The sequence below is a fragment of the Theropithecus gelada genome, chromosome 6, assembly GCF_003255815.1.
Source record: "Theropithecus gelada isolate Dixy chromosome 6, Tgel_1.0, whole genome shotgun sequence".
Lineage (NCBI taxonomy): Eukaryota > Metazoa > Chordata > Mammalia > Primates > Cercopithecidae > Theropithecus > Theropithecus gelada.
Genome location: NC_037673.1, coordinates 59,567,746 through 59,588,852, shown reverse-complemented (window position 1 = coordinate 59,588,852; position 21,107 = coordinate 59,567,746). Strand labels below are relative to the sequence as shown.

At 36.0% G+C, this 21,107-nt stretch overlaps 2 protein-coding genes across 4 annotated transcripts in view; both read right to left on the bottom strand.

The window, feature by feature from the left end:
• The window catches only part of IPO11 (importin 11), a 238,648-nt gene that overhangs the window by 48,553 nt on the left and 168,988 nt on the right, over positions 1–21,107 (bottom strand). The gene's annotated exons all lie outside the window — the stretch shown is intronic.
• On the bottom strand, positions 8,990–12,779 carry LRRC70 (leucine rich repeat containing 70). Its single transcript, XM_025389465.1, has 2 exons — positions 11,497–12,779; positions 8,990–11,035 (listed from the first exon to the last, which is right to left on the bottom strand). Exon 2 carries the CDS (start codon positions 10,995–10,997, stop codon positions 9,129–9,131), a length of 1,869 nt encoding a protein of 622 aa, XP_025245250.1. The 5' UTR covers positions 10,998–11,035; positions 11,497–12,779; the 3' UTR covers positions 8,990–9,128.

Here is a 21,107-nt window from a genome sequence, read left to right as displayed (position 1 = left end):
GATTGAGTAGTTACTTAAAAAGTCACTTGACAGAATTGTTTTTTTTTTTAAGTGATATAAAGAAATTTATCAGAGAATTGGTAATTATGGAGCTAGCACCATTGTAGATATTGGAAACTGATGAAAATAAAGCTATACAACACATAATTACAAGGTAATCATGAAGATACTTTTTTTTTTTTTTTTTGAGACTGATTCCCTCTTGTTGCCCAGGCTGGAGTGCAATGGTGTGATCTCTGCTCACCACAATCTCCACCTCCCGGGTTCAAATGATTCTCTTGCCTCAGCCTCCTGAGTAGCTGGGATTACAGGCATGTGCCACTACGCTCAGCTAATTTTGTATTTTTAGCAGAGACGGAGTTTCCTCATGTTGGTCAGGCTGGTCTCGAACTCCTGACCTCAGGTGATGAAGATATATTTTAAGAACAAATCAAAAAGGCCAACTCTGTTCATGTTACCGAAGTTATCTGAAAAGGTAATTGTAGCTTGGGATTAAATTCCTGGAAAAGTCTTGTATGCCACACAGCTCAGAACAAAATGAAGATAACATGCTCTGGAAAACAGTGTTACATGATCAAAGGGGAATTTTGACTGATAACGATGAAGACACAATGTCAAAGTTTGCAAGAAGCATTTGAATAAAATTGTATCAAGAATAAAAGAAAAAAATAGTTCTGAAGCAAAATTTCACATTTAAAAATACATGTGTGTGCCCGGGCGTGGCAGCTCACGCCTGTAGTCCCAACACTTTGGGAGGCCGAGGCGGGTGGATCACGAGGTCAAGAGATCAAGACCATCCTGGCTAACACGGTGAAACCCTGTCTCTACTAAAAATACAAAAAATTAGCCAGGTGTGGTGGCGGGCGCCTGTAGTCCCAGCTACTTGGGAGGCTGAGGCAGGAGAATGGCATGAACCTGGGAGGCAGAACTTGCAGTGAGCTGAGATCGAGCCACTGCACCCCACACAGAGCAAGATTCCGTCTCAAAACAAAAACAAAAACAAAACAAAAATGTGTAATTAAACTAACAACTTCATATAAACACATAGTTACTATTTTGTTACAGTTTTATAATAAGGTATTACAGTTGACCAAAAAACTTTATGCTCAGTGACCTTTCTCTAAGCTCTGGATCCCTAAGTACATCGGCATCTTTCTCATCCACTCTTGGCACTCTCACAATCATCTCAAAATTAAGAGATCCAATACCAAACTTATGAGTGCCTCCCCAACAAAAACAAGGAAACCAAAAACAAAACGGAAAATCAAAACCAGGCTCTCTTCCTGTTTTCCTTATCTGAGTAAAAAGCATCTCTATCAACCCAGTGACTCATGCTAGAAACCAGTGATTCAGTTTTGACCTTTCTTCTCATTTACCCTTCCAATTTACCCTTCCATTTACTCAATTTATCAACAAATTCTGTCAAATTTATCTCTGAAATTTTTCCTTGTTTCTACTCCTCTATATTCCTACTATTAACACTGTGCAACAAGCCAATCTGCCTCGAGTTTAGAGTTTAAACTACTGCCTACCTTCCCAAACGAGGAAACTTCCACTCTTGACTTCCTCTAATCCATTCTCTATACAGCACACTAGAATGCTTTTACAAAACCTACTATCTTTTTCTGGCTTTAAAGCAAAAGTTAATACCTTTCAACAACTTTCCATTACACTTAAAAATCCAAACCCTTAATCCTAGTTTACTCAGCCCTATATATGACCTGGTTCCTGCTCAGCTCTCTGACCTTATTTAGCCTCACATTGTTCTCCACCTTCATGGGCTCTCTTTGATTAACACTTTCTAGTTTCCAGGCTTTCACAGGGGCTTTCCATCTGCTAGGAATTGTATAGCCTGGATTTACCTGGTCAGTAGCATTATAATAAGACTATAACTACAACAACAACACTGCAGGTATAGTCCTAATTCTAGACGATGGTGTTTAAGGATGCTTTCATAGATGAGAAGCAGGTACCTGAGGATAAGGGAGTTTTGAAAGCCAAAGCTTGAGGAAACTGCAGTACAACATAAAAACTTTTGCTCCTCAGAGCCTCAGACAAAAATATAAATGATGTATTAACTTGTGTATCATAGAAAACATATGGAAAAAAGCAATAAGGTTGCCCAAAGTCAAAGATACAAACCAACAACAGGCTAGGGTTTATGTGCATGTAGTGAAAACTCCACAGACATGGGAAGAAATGGAGACAAAAGGAAGACAACATATATATATATATGGTCTCCACATTATTCAGGATAAGAAAACTACTTTCTACTAAATTAAAATGTCATCTATCACAAGATGTCTCGGAATTGAGTCAGAAGCAATGAAACAAGGCACATCTGGGCCAGCAGCAGGTATACTATACATTCTTCTCTCTCATACTGCTTTCTCCAACATTTCTCTTTTAACCTACCAGGCTTCCCACATTAAAAGTGTGCGGCCACACAAGCTTACCAGCTTTAGCAAAGTGATGACCAGTGGTAGAGGGCACTTAAAAAGAAGAACAAAAAACTATGCTTCAGACAGTACAGCACTAGTATAGAAAAAAAAAATGCCTATTACCTTGTTACTATTGCTTCCATAACCGTGAAATCATTAAGAAGGAGATAACAATTTGAGAAAATTGATTCATATCTCTCTCCACTAGCTTAAAAGGGTTCATAGGTAAGTCCAGCAAGAGAAAAGTCAAATATAAATTTTAATGAGAAATGAGAAGGTCTAGATAAAGTCTAATGGTAAACACAACAGCCTGTTTTGCTTCACATACCCCACTCTCCTTCCTCTTAAAGGAGTACATCATACTTTAAGTCCAAACATATATTTTTCTAGTTCAGAGATCAATAACAGGACCAGTAAAGGAGTTTGACTTGTATAACAAAAAAGAATAGGTCTCAACAGGAAAAGTTCATGTGGGATCAACTTGGCAGGAAGGCCTAGCATTAAAACTGTTTGTCAGAAGCTTGGAAAAGGTTCCCTAGGCTTTCTTCTCCTACTTTTTCTTTTTTTTAAAACACTGCCTAAGAATAAATATTGGAGATTTAACTGTTATTTGTTGCTGTGCAGGTAAGCTAATTGAGTAAAAATATCCTAATTACATGCTGGTCCTCCTTCACCTCAAAGCTTAAAACTTAAATGTTTATATAATGCCTAGAGGTTCAAGAAATGTCCACGTATGTGTTACATCTGAACGTTCTATTTGTTGACTTCAGTGGTAGTTATACAGGTGTGTCTACTTCTGTATGTGATTTATTTATCAATAACAGTTTTAAAAAGTGTTTACAGGGAAAATATTTGACATGCATTAACACTGGTATGGGGGGATCTGGATAAATTCTACTACTACTTGGAGAATTCCTAAAAACAAAATACACAAAGCAATAGAAAAGATAACAAAAATCTGTCCAATGGTTACTCAAAAGACCCAGAAAGCCATGAGGCAGAGTAGATCAACAAAGTAACCCTGGAACTCCATGTATGAGAAAGTACAGGACGCCACTAACAGTAAAAGGTTTAGGGACAACAAAGAGGTATCCACAGATCCTCTTTTCCCACTACTTAAGTTCTACGTAATGTCCTCACTCTCCCATAATGTCCACCCTTACTCTCCTGACCACTTAGCTTCTAGCTATCAAACACTGGCATCTCTCACTTCCAGAGGACCATGGAACATGTTAGTCTTCTTTACCAGCCTTCCCCTTCTTCCCCTGTGATCTGCTATTCCCTTTTTTGTTTTGAGTTTTGCTCTGTCACCCGGGCTGGAGTGCAGTGGCATAATCACGGCTCACTGCAACCTCCTCCCGCTGGGCTCAAGCAATCCTCACACCTCAGCCTAAGTAGCTAGGACTATGGGCACAGGCCACCAAACCCAGATTTATTTTTTATTTTTATTTTTGGTATTTTTGGTAGAGATGAAGTTTCACCATATTGCCCAGGCTGGTCTCGAATTCCTGAGCTCAAGTGATCCACCTACCTCAGCCTTCCAAAAGTGCTGGGATCACTGGTATGAACTGCCGTGCCCAGCCTCTCCTATCTCCTGATCACTACTATTGAAGTCTCTGTCCCAACACCACTGAAGCCCTCATCAATAGCTTGACACCAAATATATCTACTTCACTGACAGGAAGAGGTTGAGAGTAAGTTCTCAGTTTTACATCCCAGAAATGAGAGATATGTTTTTAAAATTCCACATTGGAATTATAAATTTAAAAGTCATACACTTTTATAGTTTATAAATAAATACTATTGATTTCTAATATTTGCCATTTGTTATGAGGGGAAAACAAATTACTTTTGTTATGCCCTGAAACTTTAATCACAATTTGTAATACTCAATGGAAAAAATGGATTCTGTTCTTCCTCAAACACAGTCACACTAAATTAGAGTGCTTTAATCAAGAACTTTTAATAAATGGTAGAGATAAGAACCTACAGTAAATGGTAGAGAAATACAGAAATCTTAAGAAAGGTGAGCTTCCTTAGCTATATTAATTTAGAATATCATTTGGTTTTCACTTAGGGCTGCTCAAAATGTGAAACAATGAAATACAGAAATTGTACCCAAGAAAACTATTATGCCTGTAACACTTCAATTATATCTTAAATAAGTTTTTTTACTGCACAACTATCAAACAACAGTGAAATATGAGCTGGCTAATATTTTAAAAGGGAGTGGCTATTTACTCCAGCTCTCTTTTGATTAGTAAAAAAAGAATTTTTTTTAAAAGGAAATAGCTGACAAAGACCGAAATGAACATTTAATGAATACCACTGTGTAGAACTACAGCTCCATATATAAATCGGTATTAATATAATTGGATTTCCAGTTGAGTCTAAATTAATTAGAAGCTATATTTTCAAAAAGCAAAAATTTGGAGAGATCTTCTGAATTGTCTTCTTTGAATTTAGGAATTTTAAGATAAAAATACTTTGTTATATAAATTTTTCTGAACTTCACATAGCCAGCTGTGTTGCTTGTGAATATCTTTAAGAGGGTATGGTTTAGTACTGTGGTACGGAACTGGGCCATGGAGAAATTTTCAGCTTACCTTATGTATTTCTTTTTTTTTTTTTTTTTTTTTTTTTTTTTTTTGAGACGGAGTCTCGCTGTGTCGCCCAGGCTGGAGTGCAGTGGCGCGATCTCGGCTCACTGCAAGCTCCGCCTCCCGGGTTCACGCCATTCTCCCGCCTCAGCCTCCGAGTAGCTGGGACTACAGGCGCCCGCCACCACGCCCGGCTAGTTTTTTTTTTGTATTTTTAGTAGAGACGGGGTTTCACCATGTTAGCCAGGATGGTCTCGATCTCCTGACCTCGTGATCCACCCGCCTCGGCCTCCCAAAGTGCTGGGATTACAGGCTTGAGCCACCGCGCCCGGCCTACCTTATGTATTTCTGCACTGTTTAAATTTTTTCCCAATGAACAAGTACTTTCAGTAATTAAAGAAAAAACATAATTGGATTTATAGGAGTTGGGAGGATACAACAAAGAAAAAAATTCATTATTAAAAATGTCTCTCGAGGTGAACAAAAATAGCGCTCTTCCATAACAAAACAAATTACTTAGGAAAAATAACATTTATTTAAACATATTCGCATTTACTGCTGAAATTACAATCCCTGAAAAAGCATTCAGCTAAGCAGGGAAAAGCAAACCATTGTTGGAAAACTCTTTGGGGTTGGTGGGGCTTTATTTATGCAATTGCTAATAAATCTTAAAACTACTCTTCAGCTCCTCTCTGATTTTCTCTCAAATATATTAACGCAGTGGTTCTCAATGTATGGTCCCAGACCAACAGCATCAGCACACTTGTTAAACTGAAAACTCACAGGCTCTATTCCAGACCCGCTGAATCAAGAACTCTGGCTTGGATATCCATATGCAGAAGAATGAAACTGGACTCCTATTTCTCACTGTATACAAAAATCAAGTCAAGATGGATTAAAGACTTAAAAATAATATATAAAACTATAAAGCTACTACAACAAAACACAAGGAAAACACTTCTGGACAGTGGTCTAGGCAAAGATTTTATAGCCAAGACCTCAAAAGCACAGGCAATAAAAACAAAAATAGACAACTAGAACTATATTAAGTGAAAAGGCTTCTGGATGGCAAAGGAAACAAGAGTGAACAGAGAATACACTGAATGGGAGAAAACATTTGCAAAATATTCATCTAATAAGACCCTAATATCCAGAATATACAAGGAGGTCAAATAACTCAACAGCAAACAAATAAACAAAAAATCCACAAAATAATCCCATTAAAAAGTGGGCAAAGGAACAGACATTTCTCAAAGGAAGACATACAAATGGCCCAGGGGTATATGAAAAATCTTCAACATCACTAATCACTAATTGCATTTGAAATGAAAATGAAAACCACAATGAGATATCATCTTAGCACGATTAGAATGGCCAGTAATAAAAAGACAAAAAATAACAGATGCTGGTGAAGATGCAGAGAAATGGGATCTCTTATATACTATTGGTGGGAATGTAAATTAGTACAGCCACTATGTAAAATAGCATGGGAATTTCTCAAAAAACTAAAATTGTAACTACCATCTGACCCAGCAATCCCACTACTGGGCATTTATCCAAAGAAAAAGAAATCAGTATGGAGACCTGCACTCCCATGTTTATTACAGCACTATTCACAATAGCAAAGATCAGCAACCAACCTAAGTGCTCATCAATTGACAAATGGATAAAGAAAACTGTGGTACATGTACACAGTGGAATACTATCAGGCCATAAAAAAGAATGAAATATTGTCATTTGCAGCAGCAAAGATAGAACTAGAGGTCATTATGTTAAGTGAAATAAGCCAGGTACAAAAGACAACTGTAACATATTCTTACTCATATGTGGGAGCTAAAAAAAGCTGATCTCATGGAGGTAGTGAACAGAATGACAGACACCAGAGGCTGGGAAGGTTGTGTGTGTGTGTGTGTGTGTGGGGCAGCGAAGAAGATGAAAAGAAGTTGGCTAATGGGTACAAAAATACAGTCAGATAGAAGGAATAAGTTCTAATGTTCAACAGCAAAGTAGAATAGCTATGGTTAACAACAATATATTATATATTTCAAAATAGCTAGAAGAGAGGCCTTGTAATGTTCCCAACACATAGAAAAGTTAAACAGTTGAGGTGACAGATACCCCCAACACCCTGAGACTTGATCATTACATATTCTATACATGTAACAACATACCACACATACCACACAAATATGTACAAATATTATCAGTAACAATTTTTTAAAAAAGAAAAAACTCCGGGAGGGGTACAGGAAGGAGTCGGGGTAGCAAACTGTGTTTTTATAGGCTACCAGGCGATTCTGAGTTTGAGAACCACTGTATTTTGGTAGAATAAACAGTATTGCAATTTATTATAATTATTTTCATTTTACAATATGAACTTGATAATTATCATTTGGTTTAAATACTCCCAGATAACATGTTCCAGGTTAATTTCATAAGGATTGTATTTTTTAGTAATTTAAAAAAACAAATTTTGGGGAAAAGGAAGAAGAGACACAAACATGAAAGATACAATGCTTAAGAAAAAATTTTAAATACATATTTGTGGTTCAGGTCACTATTAATGAACCAATGGGCATGGGCGCTTACTACAATCCCTAATATTCTGCAGAGGGCTACGCAAGTACAAATTCATGCTAATAAAGAAAAACACTACATTACTTCTATGACTTCAATTACCATCTATATTAAAGATTCTTAATCAAGGGCACTAACATCTCCTAAGGACTCTCTCAACTTCTACAAGGTCTTATTCTTCCCCACTTACCTATCGCCCAAATGGTTATTGTTACTGTAAAGGGTGTATCATACACTTCCAGTGTACTGGATAGATGAAAGTTTAAGAATTATTGGCCTTTACTATAAGACCTCACTTCTGAATTTCTGCATGCTATATATTTCCACTTGGAGATCTAATAAGAACCTCAGATTCAATCTGTCTAAAACTGAACTCATTATTTTGCCCCACTCCTTTTCATTCCTTAGCTTAGTGAATACAGCACAAAACTGCCTAAGCCAAAAACCTAACATCTTTGACTCCTCCCTCCCCTGCCACCCCTCAACCAATCACCAAGGCAGTTCATTTTACTTTCAAAGTACCTCCTGATCCATCCATCCTTTTTGCCAGTATCTTGGCCCAGGCCTCTAGCATCTTTCCCCTGGATTAGTAATTCAGATTCCTACTCAACTAATTCTGGCTCCAGTTTTACTGTTACTTCCAGAAAAAGGCAAATTTCTAAAGGGTAAATCTAATCATTTCACTCTACTGCTTAAAAATCCTTCAATGGCTCTCTGTTGCCCTCAAGATAAAGCATACAACTACAGAGCTTTCATCACCTGATCTTTCAGGCTTTAAATCGCACACCATCATTCACAACACCAGCTGTACTGAATTTTAGTTCCTGAAAAGCAGCATTTTTTCTTCTGTTAACCCCTCTGACACGGTGTTACTCAGCTCTCTTCACTGGGCTAATTTCTAGTTATTCTTCATGATCCAGTTTTGATGTCACTTCCTCCATAAAGCCATCTCTCACCTCCACAAATGTTATACTCAACAGCATCTCTAAGTACAGTACTTATCATCGTATTGTGCAGTAACCACGTATCTCCTCCTCTAAATTTCAAGCTCCACCTAGAATAAGAACCATGTCTTTTTTTTTGTATTACAATCCTAGAACCACAGCAGCAATATAGCATAAAACTGAAAGCATGAGCTCGTCAGAGAGGCCCAAACAGTGTTATAAGCTGTGAGAATTTGGGAAAGTTACTTAAACTCTAAGTTTCCTCACCTGTAAAGTATAAATAGTACCACCTTTCAAGACTATTCACAGATTAAATGTGAAATGTGAAATATTTGGCACAGTGCTTGATACACAGAAATGGTAGCTATTATTACTTAATACAGTACATATCAAAGAAAATATGTGCTAAATGAATACACTGTTCACAAATTATTAAAAACATTTTAATAATGCTAACCTCATATAATTCATTATATTTCCATGTAAAGTATATAATTCTAAAAGGAGGTTTCAGTTTAAATCATGTCCACGGCACTGAAGTTTCTTATAGACAATATTTAGTTGAGTTATAAAGCAGAATGTTCAAAAAGAATGACCTGTGCCTCATTTTCAGGAACAATTTGTTTATGAATTCGAATCTGCTCCAAGCCAGGACTTTCTAGAGAATTTGGGGAAGTGTTACAAATTGAGGCAGTGACATTATACCTTGCTGACTGATAAAAGCTGTAGTATTCAAGTCTATTTTCCCTGGAGTTTTCTGATGCCTTTAGTTTTTGTTTAAACTGAACAACTTTGTAGATCAAAAAAATGATTAAAACACAAGCTAAGATGAAAAAAGCTAGCAAAATGTCAAAAGCCTCATTCAACTTCTCAACTTCTTGTGTACAAATTAGAGATGTTTTCCCTGACATTGAAGCAGCATCAATCGGTAGAGCACTGTTTTTTTCCAAGTTCAAGGTAACAGAAGTAGTCAGTTGTATTTGTACAGGTAACACTGCTGTAGTCTCTAATGGATTACCAAAGGCATTCTCTTGAAAAAATCTACCAGCAGGTGAAGTAGGAATTTGTTCCCAGAAAGTAATGTTCTCAGTCTCAGTATTTTCCAGAGGATTGCCATTTGTGGTAACTTTATGCCAGGCCATCATTAGCGCAGTAGTCTTGTGACGAATATGAGGAGATTTTACAACAGCCCAAGTTCTGGATACATTTATTGAAGACGTAACACAATTTGTAATGTTAATATAACGTAATGCTCTGCCACGCATGGATGGGGGATTCTGACAATAGATGTTTAGAGTAATGGCTGAAGATGCTAGCCAGTCTTGAAGGCCCAAAAGTTTGCAGTTACATTCCCAAGGATTAGAATTTGCCTGAAGATGAATCAGTGAAGACAATGGCTTAAGGACCCTTGGATGCAAGTCTGTAAGATTATTAAATGACAGATTAAGGATCTTCAAAGATGCTCCCATATTTTCAAATGTATCATTATCAATGCTAATTATTCTGTTTCTATCTAACTTAAGGTAAACTAAATTCTTTAACAAACTAAATGTGTCAGAATTTAAATTCTCTAAATCATTATGACTTAAGATCAAATGTTTAAGATTATTAATTCCACTAAACCCATCCCTAGTAACATTTCTAATTCTTGAATTTTTCAGGAGGAGGTATTCCAAACTGACAAGTCCTTTAAATGCAAAGGGCTGTATTGCTTCAATAGGATTATGAGACAAAGAAAGTCTTCTAAGACTTTTAAGCACTTCGAAGGCATTAGATGGTACTTTTGTTAAATTATTACTTTCTAAATACAAACAAGCAAGGTTTTCAAGATGTTGAAAGGCTGATTCTGATATCCTCAAAATGTTATTGTTTGATAAGTCAAGTATCCGAAGAGCAACCATACCAACAAAGGTACCACTTCCAAGGACAGTGAGGCGATTCCTTTGTAGATTTAAGTACTGAACTGAAACTAGATCATTAAATACTCCTCTTGGAACAAAAGATACCTGATTAGACTGTAAATATAAATTACGAAGATTTAAAAGTCCCTTAAATATTCCAGGATCTAAGCGTTTTATGAAATTATTATTTAGAAATAGAAAATATAGATGCCTCAATTGAACAAAGGCTTTTGGATATACATACAGAATGTTAGAATTATCCAAATACAATGCTACAAGAGAATGAAGTCCTGTTAATTCACTTTCATTTATATAAGATATATTATTCCCAGTCAGATACAGAAAAACTGTACTTTCAGGAAAATTCTTAGGAATACTCGAAAGGCCTAAGTTACGGCAGTTAATTTGTCTCCCAGTGCAGAGCTGACAAACAGACGAACATCCAAGTATTTCCTTGTGGAGTAATAATAAAAGATAACAGGTAACAACCAGAAACAGTCGTAGGCAAGGCAGAGAAAACTGTAATCCACACATATCCCTGTTCTTGGTTTTTCTGTTCAGATCAGAATTGGCTATAAAAAGAGAAGGTAAAGCTTTAAATCATCAAAACTTCATCACACGAATTTTTTTTTTTATAATACTATAACTTCTGTATTCTATTTTAATTAGGATCAGCCAATAATACTATCATAAATCATACCATGCTAATAGCATAAAATAATGAGTATGGAATACTTTCTAGAATTATTAACATGATCAGGCCATTAACCCATTACTTGACAAAATAGTTCAGATTAATGAAACATTTGCTAAGTTAACTTAAAAATTACAATTGATTACAACATAGGTGACAAATGATGTAGGAATGAGAATCTTTGAATTTAATATGTCCCTTTAACAACATAAAGTCTAGTATCAAATAACATTATAATTTATGAAAATACAAATTCACTACAGAACAAACTCTAAATTAGTTTCTTACAAAACTTTTTTCATGTCAGCTAAAAGTTCATATTTAAGTAAATAATCTTACCAAGAAAAGGAAATTCGTATTATTAACACTCAGCTGATTCAGTAAAGGTTTTCTTTTTAAATCTGAAGAACGACATTTCTAAACTCCATTTTGTTCTGTGGCATTGCTGACCTCCACCCCACCACTTTTTTTTTTTTTTTTTTAAGTCACCGTTGCTCAGGAAACACCACTCTTCACATTGGTTCCTTTACAGTCAATGTGTAAAACAGAGGTTGCCATGGATTCAGGAAGCTAAGAGAGAGGAAGTAATTTTATCTGTGTTTCAAAAGTATTGCTGAACGGAAATCTCAGGAACTCATTTTTTCAGAATGCAGTTAGAGTTTTCCTAATATACACATCAAAATATCTCCTATAATGTAAAATAATAGTTTTTAAAGGATACTTGAAAACGTTAGTTATTCAGAACCCAAATATCTATCAACAGACTCGAGCTATCAACAACATAGCTACTGAATGGAAAAGGCTAGTTGAAATAAGATGTATATAGAGTAATAAAATTTTTTGTAAACTTTTTAATGAACAAAATATTTATGTTGTTTTAAATACACATTGAAGACTTCAACTTTATGCTTTATTCCTTTAATAAAAATAGGGGAAAAATTTAGAATGAACATAAATGTTGTTATATTATCCTCCAGTGCTCTTTTCAAAATTTTCAAAATATTTTTGGTTGCAAAAAATACTGAGTACTATTTAATATGTTAAGGTACTAATTGGTAGTAAGGTACTAATTACTAATAAGGCACTAATTGGTAGAGTTGGATTATAAGATGGTAAGAAGCTGCATACCAAATTACTGACATAGGTTATCTTTGCAAGAAAAGTTGGGGAGAGTAAAAGAGGCAATGTTTTGCCCTATATATATCTGTATTAGTTTGAATCTTTTAGAATGAAAATTGAGAATTTTAAAATCTAGTTTTTCAAGAATTTAAAGAATCAGATATAAATTGTTTATATTATATATTGTTCAGTCATTAACTTTCTTTCATTAACTAACTTTAAGTTAGTTGCTTAAGCTTTCTAATTCTGACTTTTATTAATATTACTAACACCCTGATAATATTCCTAAAATATCAAGTTATATAATTGTATACAACTCTCCTTTGTTATTAAAGCAGTTTCATTTCACATCAAGACAACAATTACTTTAGATAATAATATGAATTATGTCCATATTAGATACCTGAAATAATACCTAGCATTATCTTTCTATGACTAAAAATTCAACAATGCATACTGGATAGCAGATCTTTATCAAAATGATTTATGATTCTTATACCTATCCTTTATGGCTGGCTATTGTTATTGCGATCTTATGCATTAAAAATGGAAAACAAAACAACTGACAGAAATGACATGAACCTGAGGTAGGAGCTAGGTTTCTCAGGTCCATTTTGTTTAGTACTTCCAATAACACACAAGTGATATGAGGCTTGTCCCATGGATTTTTCAATTGCATCATACAACTTAAAGAGTTAGGAAAAACTGAGAGAAAGGGTCCTTTGAAATCAAAATAAAATTAAAGAGAAAAAACCCACAAAGTAATATAACCAGAGTATGAATTAATTTTGTTCTCTATGCCAAAAAATATCCAAAGCAGCTACAATACTTATTAGAATGCAAAGGTAAAATTTTTAGGAAATTGTATTAAGGAAAAATGACAAAATAAAATCTCACTTCTCACATTCTAAAAACTGAAGGAAACTAAACTGACTGAAACAAAACGATTAAATATAAATAGTACACTGTAACTCTCAGGTTGAATGCTTAAAAAAAAAAATTCAATCTCCAGCAAAAGAAAGTTTAGTCTTTCTGTTCATTTAGGAGTTGCTGTTCTTAGAGACAACTGATTAACGACGATTCCTCATTACCCTTTTCTGATTACTAATGTTCACTACGACTATTACTGAACCCTACGCTCAGCCTCTTAAATTAGCCTTCTATTTCTTTCCAGGAAATTGACTCATTGAGCTGTTTTCCTCTCATTCTTGTTGCTGAAACCTTCTTTTACACTTCCTTTGTCTTCAGATCATCTCATGCTTCTGGTATCAATACACAACTATTCTCTTCTCCATTCAGATTCTGCCCATACTAAAACAAGAATGTATAAATAACAGAGCAATTGTTCCATTAGCATCTTTTAAACAGACATCATCTGTATGTATGCATGTATTCTTTTGAGACACAGTCTTGCCCTGTCGGCTAGGCTAGAGTGCAACAATGTGAACACAGCTCACCACAGCATCGACCTCCCAGTCTCAAGTGACCCTCTTCCCTCAGCCTCCTGAGAAGGTAGGATTGCAGGTGCTTGCCACCATGCCTGGCATTTTTCTTATTTTTGTAGAGACGGGGTCTTGCCATTTTGCTCAGGCTGGTCTTGAATTAATAGGCTCAAGTAATCCTCCCACCTTGGCCTCCCAAAGTGCTGGGATGATAGGTGTGAGCCACTGTGCCCAGCCTATATGTATTTAGATATATAGCATCTATATATAAACCAATCAAGATTGGTTTACATATAAAGAATGGCTTATAATAACAGCAGTTACTGATTTTATGGACTTTAAAAGTTACTGATGGACCTAAAATCAAGAGAATGAAAATGTGAAATGGGATTTGCAATTAAAAAAATAATCCAGCTCTTTCTGCTATCATGAAGCCTGTCGAGGCCTGCTTGGAACATGACTTCCAAAAGGCAAATATTTCTGGAAGGCTGTCATCCAAAGTCATTTTTGCTGCTAGAAGCAGGGTCTCTGAAACCAAAGGGAGCACACAGATCTTCTTAAAACTGAAGGTGTTTATGCCCGAGATGAAACTGAATTCTATTTGGGCAATAAATGTGCTTACGTATACAAAGCAGAGAACACAGTGACTCCTGGCAGCAAACCAAACAAAACCAGAGTATTCTAGAGAAAGGTAACTTGGGCCCAAGGAAACACTGGCATGGTTTTTGCCAAATTCCAAAGCGATCCTTCTGCTAAGGCCTTTGGACATAGATGCTGTAACCCCAAACTAATGAAAAGTAAATAAAGTGGACTTGTGCTCTTAGAAAAAAAAAATTAGCAAACAATTTGAAAATTATTTTGCTCAATGTAGGAGATAAATTTTAATGAGGGGCAGTATATCTCCATATAGACCTCTTATCAGTTGCAGGAAAAAAAAAATATAGTAACTATACACAATGGAGAAATCAGATAACACCTTGATCAGCATTAACATCATCAGTGAGAGACAGATGAGCACCATGTGACTTTGCCTGTGATAGTCCAAGAGGGACACATCATTTATGCAATATTCTAATGGGAGATGCATACATAAATCGAACCATAAGAAAATATCAAACCACAAATGAGGAACATTCTATTCTGTTGGGGGAGTTGCGGAGAGGATGGATGGAAGACAAAAACAGAGAGGCAATTGGAAAGATGGAGAGAGATTATAATGAGTGGATTATTTTAAAATTTTATAAGAGAAAAATAAAAGACTGAGGAAATTACATGACAGAGTAAAAGAGACTACAAAAACACAAGAGCTAAAGCAATAATTGGTCCTAGACTGTAAGTACTGAGAAGTAAAAGACCATGACAAATGCAACTTACACAGAAATGGTTCAGAATATAAAACACCTATCTAGTTATCTGACAGAAAATGTGTATCACACAACAAATTGGGACAAAAGTTAACAATAGGTGATTCTGGGTAAAGGTCATATGGGTGTTCTTTACTGTTCTTGCAGTGTTTTTCTAAGTTTGAAATAATATCCAAATGAAAATATCATGACATTAGCTATGATATTCATGTAAAATTTGTCCATGCACATTACTGCTAAGATATGTCATCATTTCTAAGTTTCTAATGTATGCTTTATAATAAAAACAGAAACAAATATTGTGCTCCTATAACATGGCAAAACTATGAATATCTCTATTTGCTCAATTGTCAACAAGTAAGAAATTTTTAACTGCAAATCTATGAGAATAAAAAATAAACTTTATGTACTTTATGCATGAGAAGCATAAAATTTCAACTATGCCTGTGACTACAGGGGTTTAAAAGCAAACTGATGCTTCCTAAGGATGTACTGTCACTGGGACACTTTCAAGGAACATTATTAATCATCCCCTCAGCATGACTTTAGAAGAACATTTTTAACTTCTTGATATCTGTTCTGTTACCCAGTCATTTTGAGAAGCAATATTCTATTTCTATGGACAATGTTAGGTACCATTCTCATTGCCACTATATGATGATCAATTTGTTTGTTGTATATTGGCATAGTTTTATACTGCAAAGCACAGAAAGCAGAACTATTAAACAGAAGGGCTGTTCCAAGCTAGCAGAGATGGATTAGAATTCAAAATATCTCCTCTTTTCCCTGGCTCCACCTGAAACCTTTGGAACACTAATCTCTCCTCTGACCTTATCTACCACCTTCTCGGTTTTGCTGAGAGACTAATCTCAGCAGATTATACTTCAGATCTGAGCTATATTAGAATTTCTCTTTTCTGCAAATTCCTTCCATTTTGATGGTTCTTATTTTATATTTATATTACAATTTCTAGTTTATCATAATACCTAAAATCCCTATAGTTTTAAACACACACACACACACACACACACACACACACCCCAGAAGAAGAGAGGAGGGAGTAATTAGCCTAACAGATTATTTAATAAGGCCATGAGAGAGCTAAGTCTCTTCCAGTAACTATATAATAACCTTTGTGAAATTATTTTCTTGCCTCAACAGACAATATTATAAAATGGATGAAGTTACATGAATGAAGACTGTATTGAATATAGAAACTAGCATATGGAGTTAAAAGCACAGATTTGGGAGTCACAGTTTGTATTCTGAGGATAATACTTACATGACAAACAGCTATAGTTAGAAGTCCTACAATAAAATGGGCTGCCTTAAGGAGCAGGGACTTTTTATTAGCCAAGTATCCAAACAGAAGCTGAATGAACATCCCCATCAGAGATGCTGTAGAAGGAAAGTTTATTATCAGATAAAGATTAACCTAAATAACCCCTAAGGGAACTCTCAATGTTAAGCCACCAGTGCTGAAGACCACCCAATACGGCTGTCAGATATATATATAATTACTGCAGGGCCATCAAGGCTCCACACAATACTATCTATGTCAGGCATGAGACTAGTCAAATTGACAACCGTGTGAAAAATAATTCCAGAATCACGCCTGTTTTGGTAATTGGAATATGGTTAACTGCTTCTTGGCATCTAAACTGCTAACCTTTTCACAGCTGGCCTTTCAAGCATCTTATAGCTTGGATTTGACAGACCCTCTACCATTTAATCTCCATTATTTTGACCTGCTAAAGAAGCATCAGCAGCTCTTTCTCACTCCAATAACCAATGCTCATAATTCATTGATCTGCTCACAGATCAAACATATTTCTACTATGTAGTATAATACAGCTACTCAGTAATTCAGAAAAATTCCCTATAGAAAATCTAACTCACAACTTTAAAAAGGAGTACACAGAAAGGTTAATGAAGCAGAGAAATTAAGATAAACAGAATATAGGATTAACTCCTTTTGCTACTGCTGGATCAGATCTATTTATTGATAGAGTGCTTCTATGACCCAGAGTGTGCTCTCAACATTTTTCAAGTATTATCTCTTTTTAATTCTCACAGGAGCCCTATAAGGTAGGGTACTCTGATTACCCTCATACAATGGATTAAAAAAATGAGACATAGAGAAATTAAGAGTAAAGCTTTAAAGTAGCCAGGCGTGGTGGCAGGCACCTGTAGTCCCAGCTACTCGGGAGGCTGAGGCAGGAGAATGGCGTGAACCCGCGAGGCAGAGCTTGTAATGAGCCGAGACCGTGCCACTGCACTCCAGCCTGGGTGACAGTGCGAGACTCAGTCTCAATAAATAAATAAATAAATAAATAAATAAATAAATAAATAGTAAAGCTTTATACCCCCAGAAGATCCTACCACATTTCCATATATAAAATTTTGTTCTTATGTAATGTACGATAGGAGTTTTTCTTAACAAATGGAACTTGAGAAAATGAAACTTAAAAAATGAACAATGTGCAGTGATCAAACTTCATAACTATGAAAGAAAGTGAAAGGCCTGACACAGTGGCTCACACCTGCAATCCCAGCATATTGGGAGGCCCAGGCAGGCAGACTGCTTGAGTGCAGGCGTTCAAGACCAGCCTGAGCAACATGGCGAAACCCTATCTCTACTAAAAACACAAAAAACTAGCCGGTGTGGTAGTGCAATCCTGTAGTCCCAGCTACTTGGGAGGCTGAGGTGGGAGAATCACTTAAGCTCAGGAGGTCAAGGCTGAAGTGAGCCGAGATCATGCCATTGCACTCCAGCCTGGGCAACCAGAGTAAGACCCTGCCTCAAAGCCTAAAAAAAATAAACAAATAAACAAAAATATATATACATAATTACTGTGTACTATAAAATCAAGATATTATAGTTTAAAGATACTGTGTCCTGTGAATAAGCTAGAATTTTAGAGTTGTAAACAGCAAATAATACTTCCAACGTATTTTCTATGTCATCTCTTCCGGATAAGTATCTATAACGCAGTGGAGAATCTCAATACATAGTTTCTTAATAAATGCACTGGATTTCTAGATAGAGGACAGAAAGAATGATTTGTTGTCCCTTTTATGAACAACTTAAATAAAAACGAGATATGTGGTTTTAAGTGGTTGGAAGAAGTACTTTACTTTAATAATGAAATATCTAGGAATATGATCTCATTTTCTAATCAGTCTAACAAAAATGACTCAGAAATAGTAAAACCAGATTGTGGAATAGGAAAATTAGACAAAACAGTACTTGAGTACTCAATAGCCCTAGGTACTCAATACCTCAAACAGTACTTGAGGTACTCAACAGTCTGGCAGAGTAGACATTAAGAGTAAGATAGACTGGATTTGAATTTCAGTTTGGTGCTTGACTTTGGGTGGGTAATTAGCCTTTATTAGTCTTCATTACACATTCAAAAGGTTTAATAAGGCTGGGCGCGGTGGCTCATATCTATAATCCCAGCACTTTGGGAGGCTGAGGTGGGTGGATCACCTGAGGTCAGGAGTTGAAGACCAGCCTGGCCAACATGGTGAAACCCTATCTCTACTAAAAATACAAAAATGAGCTGGGAGTGGTGGTGTGTGCCTGTGATCCCAGCTACTGGGGAGACCGGGGCAGGAGAATAACTTGAACCTGGGAGGTGGAGGTTGCACTGAGCTGAGATTGTGCCACTGTACGCCCGCCCGCCTGGGCGACAGAGCGAGACTGTATCTAAAAAAAAATTTTTTTTTTAAATAAATAAATAAAAAAGGCCAGGCACGGTGGCTCACGCCTGTAATTCCAGCACTTTGGAGGCTGAGGCGGGTGGAACACAAGGTCAGGAGATCGAGACCATACTGGCTAAACCCCATCTCTACTAAAAATACAAAAAATTAGCGGGGCGTGGTGGCACATGCCTGTAGTCCCAGCTACTCGGGAGGCTGAGGCAGAAGAATGATGTGAACCCGGGAGGCCGAGCTTGCAGTGAGCCAAGATTACGCCACTGCACTCCAGCCTGGGTGACAGAGCAAGACTCCATCTCAAAAAAAAAAAAAAAAAAAAGTTTAATAATGTCCATACCCATAGGGCTATTGGAAGAATCAACTGAAATGTGTGTAAAAAATGTATTGTATAAAGGCTATCATAAATGATGTGTTCTATTAGTTATTATTTACTTCTTGTTATCAGTTTCTTCACACATAAACTAGATGAACATGGGAAAGTTTCAAAAGAAAGAAATCTACCTACTGGATAAACTAGTACCATCACACAGTTGGTCAAATTAACAGTAGACACAATGATTTACTGAGTGGTCATATTCATTAAGCATTTGAGTAGGCATTATATACACATTCTCCAATTTATCATAATAAGCCCTAGGCGCTAGCTGTTATCACTGCTTCCATTTGAAATATGAGAAAACTGAAAATGATAGAAAACTGGTCCAACATCACACAAACAGTATGCACAACAGGCATCTGAAGTTAATCTAGCTTCCCTTCCCATTATAATGCATATTTTTCTCTCTGGTACTCTGGATAGAATAAAAACAGAAGCTCAAGGAAAAGAATCTCCAAATAAAATAAAACAAAATAAAAAAGATGTTCCTCAGGCTACGAAGGAACCACTTGTGACGTACACATGCATCATCTACATGGGTAAAACTAGAAAGCACATGAGACTCATCATTTTACTCCTCTGAATCCTTTTTCTAGTGTTATCCTTTTGGAGCTAGTTATTCTGTGTACAATTATTTTTCTGTATCATGTCAACTACTTTGAGCTCTGGACCCAATACCTCACTCTCACTGCGAAACATCTCTTATTCTCATTGTAAAGCAGTTTGAGGTCCTGAAACATCAAAATAATCCCATTTGATAACAGTTTAGTTTTTCTCTGGTGGTATGTTTAGAAGAAGCTTCTCATAGAATGGTCAGTGATTAGCTAACGGCACCCAGTGTCTGTCTATAACATGACTGTTACATATGAAAACAGTTTGCCAGAAGCCTTTATCTAATTTGCAAACAGGGCACGGTTCCTAGATATGAGGAAAGCATTGAGAACGCAGTCCCAAATTCACAAGCATTCAGAAACTTTCCTAAGTAGTCAGGACAGGAGATAGAAGACACAAATTGTTGTTCTAAGATACCAGAGTGCAATGAACAATCATCTATCCTAAAGGTGAAGTACAATGGGTCCTCAGTGCACAGTATGGTGACTTACCACATAATAGCATCTTTAAAACACTGCTATTGTATTAGTGTCATAAGGTTGATATCAGAAGAGGAACAGGTGACTTTTAGTTCTAATGTATGTTTCAAGGGTAAAGTAAATTTGTATTAAAAATGAAAACCAAAATAGACTATTTCCATTCATATCCTAATGTAGGAAGATAGAAACACCTCAAAATACTTCAAAAAGTGTGGCACTTTTTTGGGGGGAGTGGAGAGGGGAATATCTGGTTTTCAAAGAACTTTCAGAAGCTAAAAAAAAAAGTTTTATAAATGATTATACCCTTCAATGAAAAATCAGCAAGCCAAGGAATTAATCAGTTACTTTCTTTTTCAATGAAATTGCTTTGTAGACAGATGAAAGGAGTGAGCATCCAATTGTAGTATCAACTGTTCTGACACCTGTCTACATCCTCCAGCTTCTGCTAGATTAAAGCTAACAAAATCCAGCTTATAATTATTAGCCAATTCAAAAATAGATATCTTACTTAAATTATGCTGGAAAACCAGTCCCCAAACTCACAAGAGCCAAAAGATACATATGCATAGCTTATACAAAAAATAAAAACATTAAAAGCTGCATCAAAGGGTTTTTTTTTTCCTAGTTGAACTGAAATAATCAGAACCAATAATTACTACAAATTGCATTAGATTATATACAAAGAAGGAAAACATACCTAATGTAAAGATTCTTTTGATCTTCAAAGGATCAGCCCCTTTGTAAACCATATATTCAAAGAGTGGTAAGGGAGCAGAATTTAACATCTGAGGTCCTGAAACTTATATAAGTAATTTTATTCATGTCTCTATTTTCC

Excerpts from the sequence above, each read along its gene's own strand:
- LRRC70 (XM_025389465.1), bottom strand. The coding sequence starts at position 10,997 with ATGTGTGGATTACAGTTTTCTCTGCCTTGCCTACGACTGTTTCTGGTT.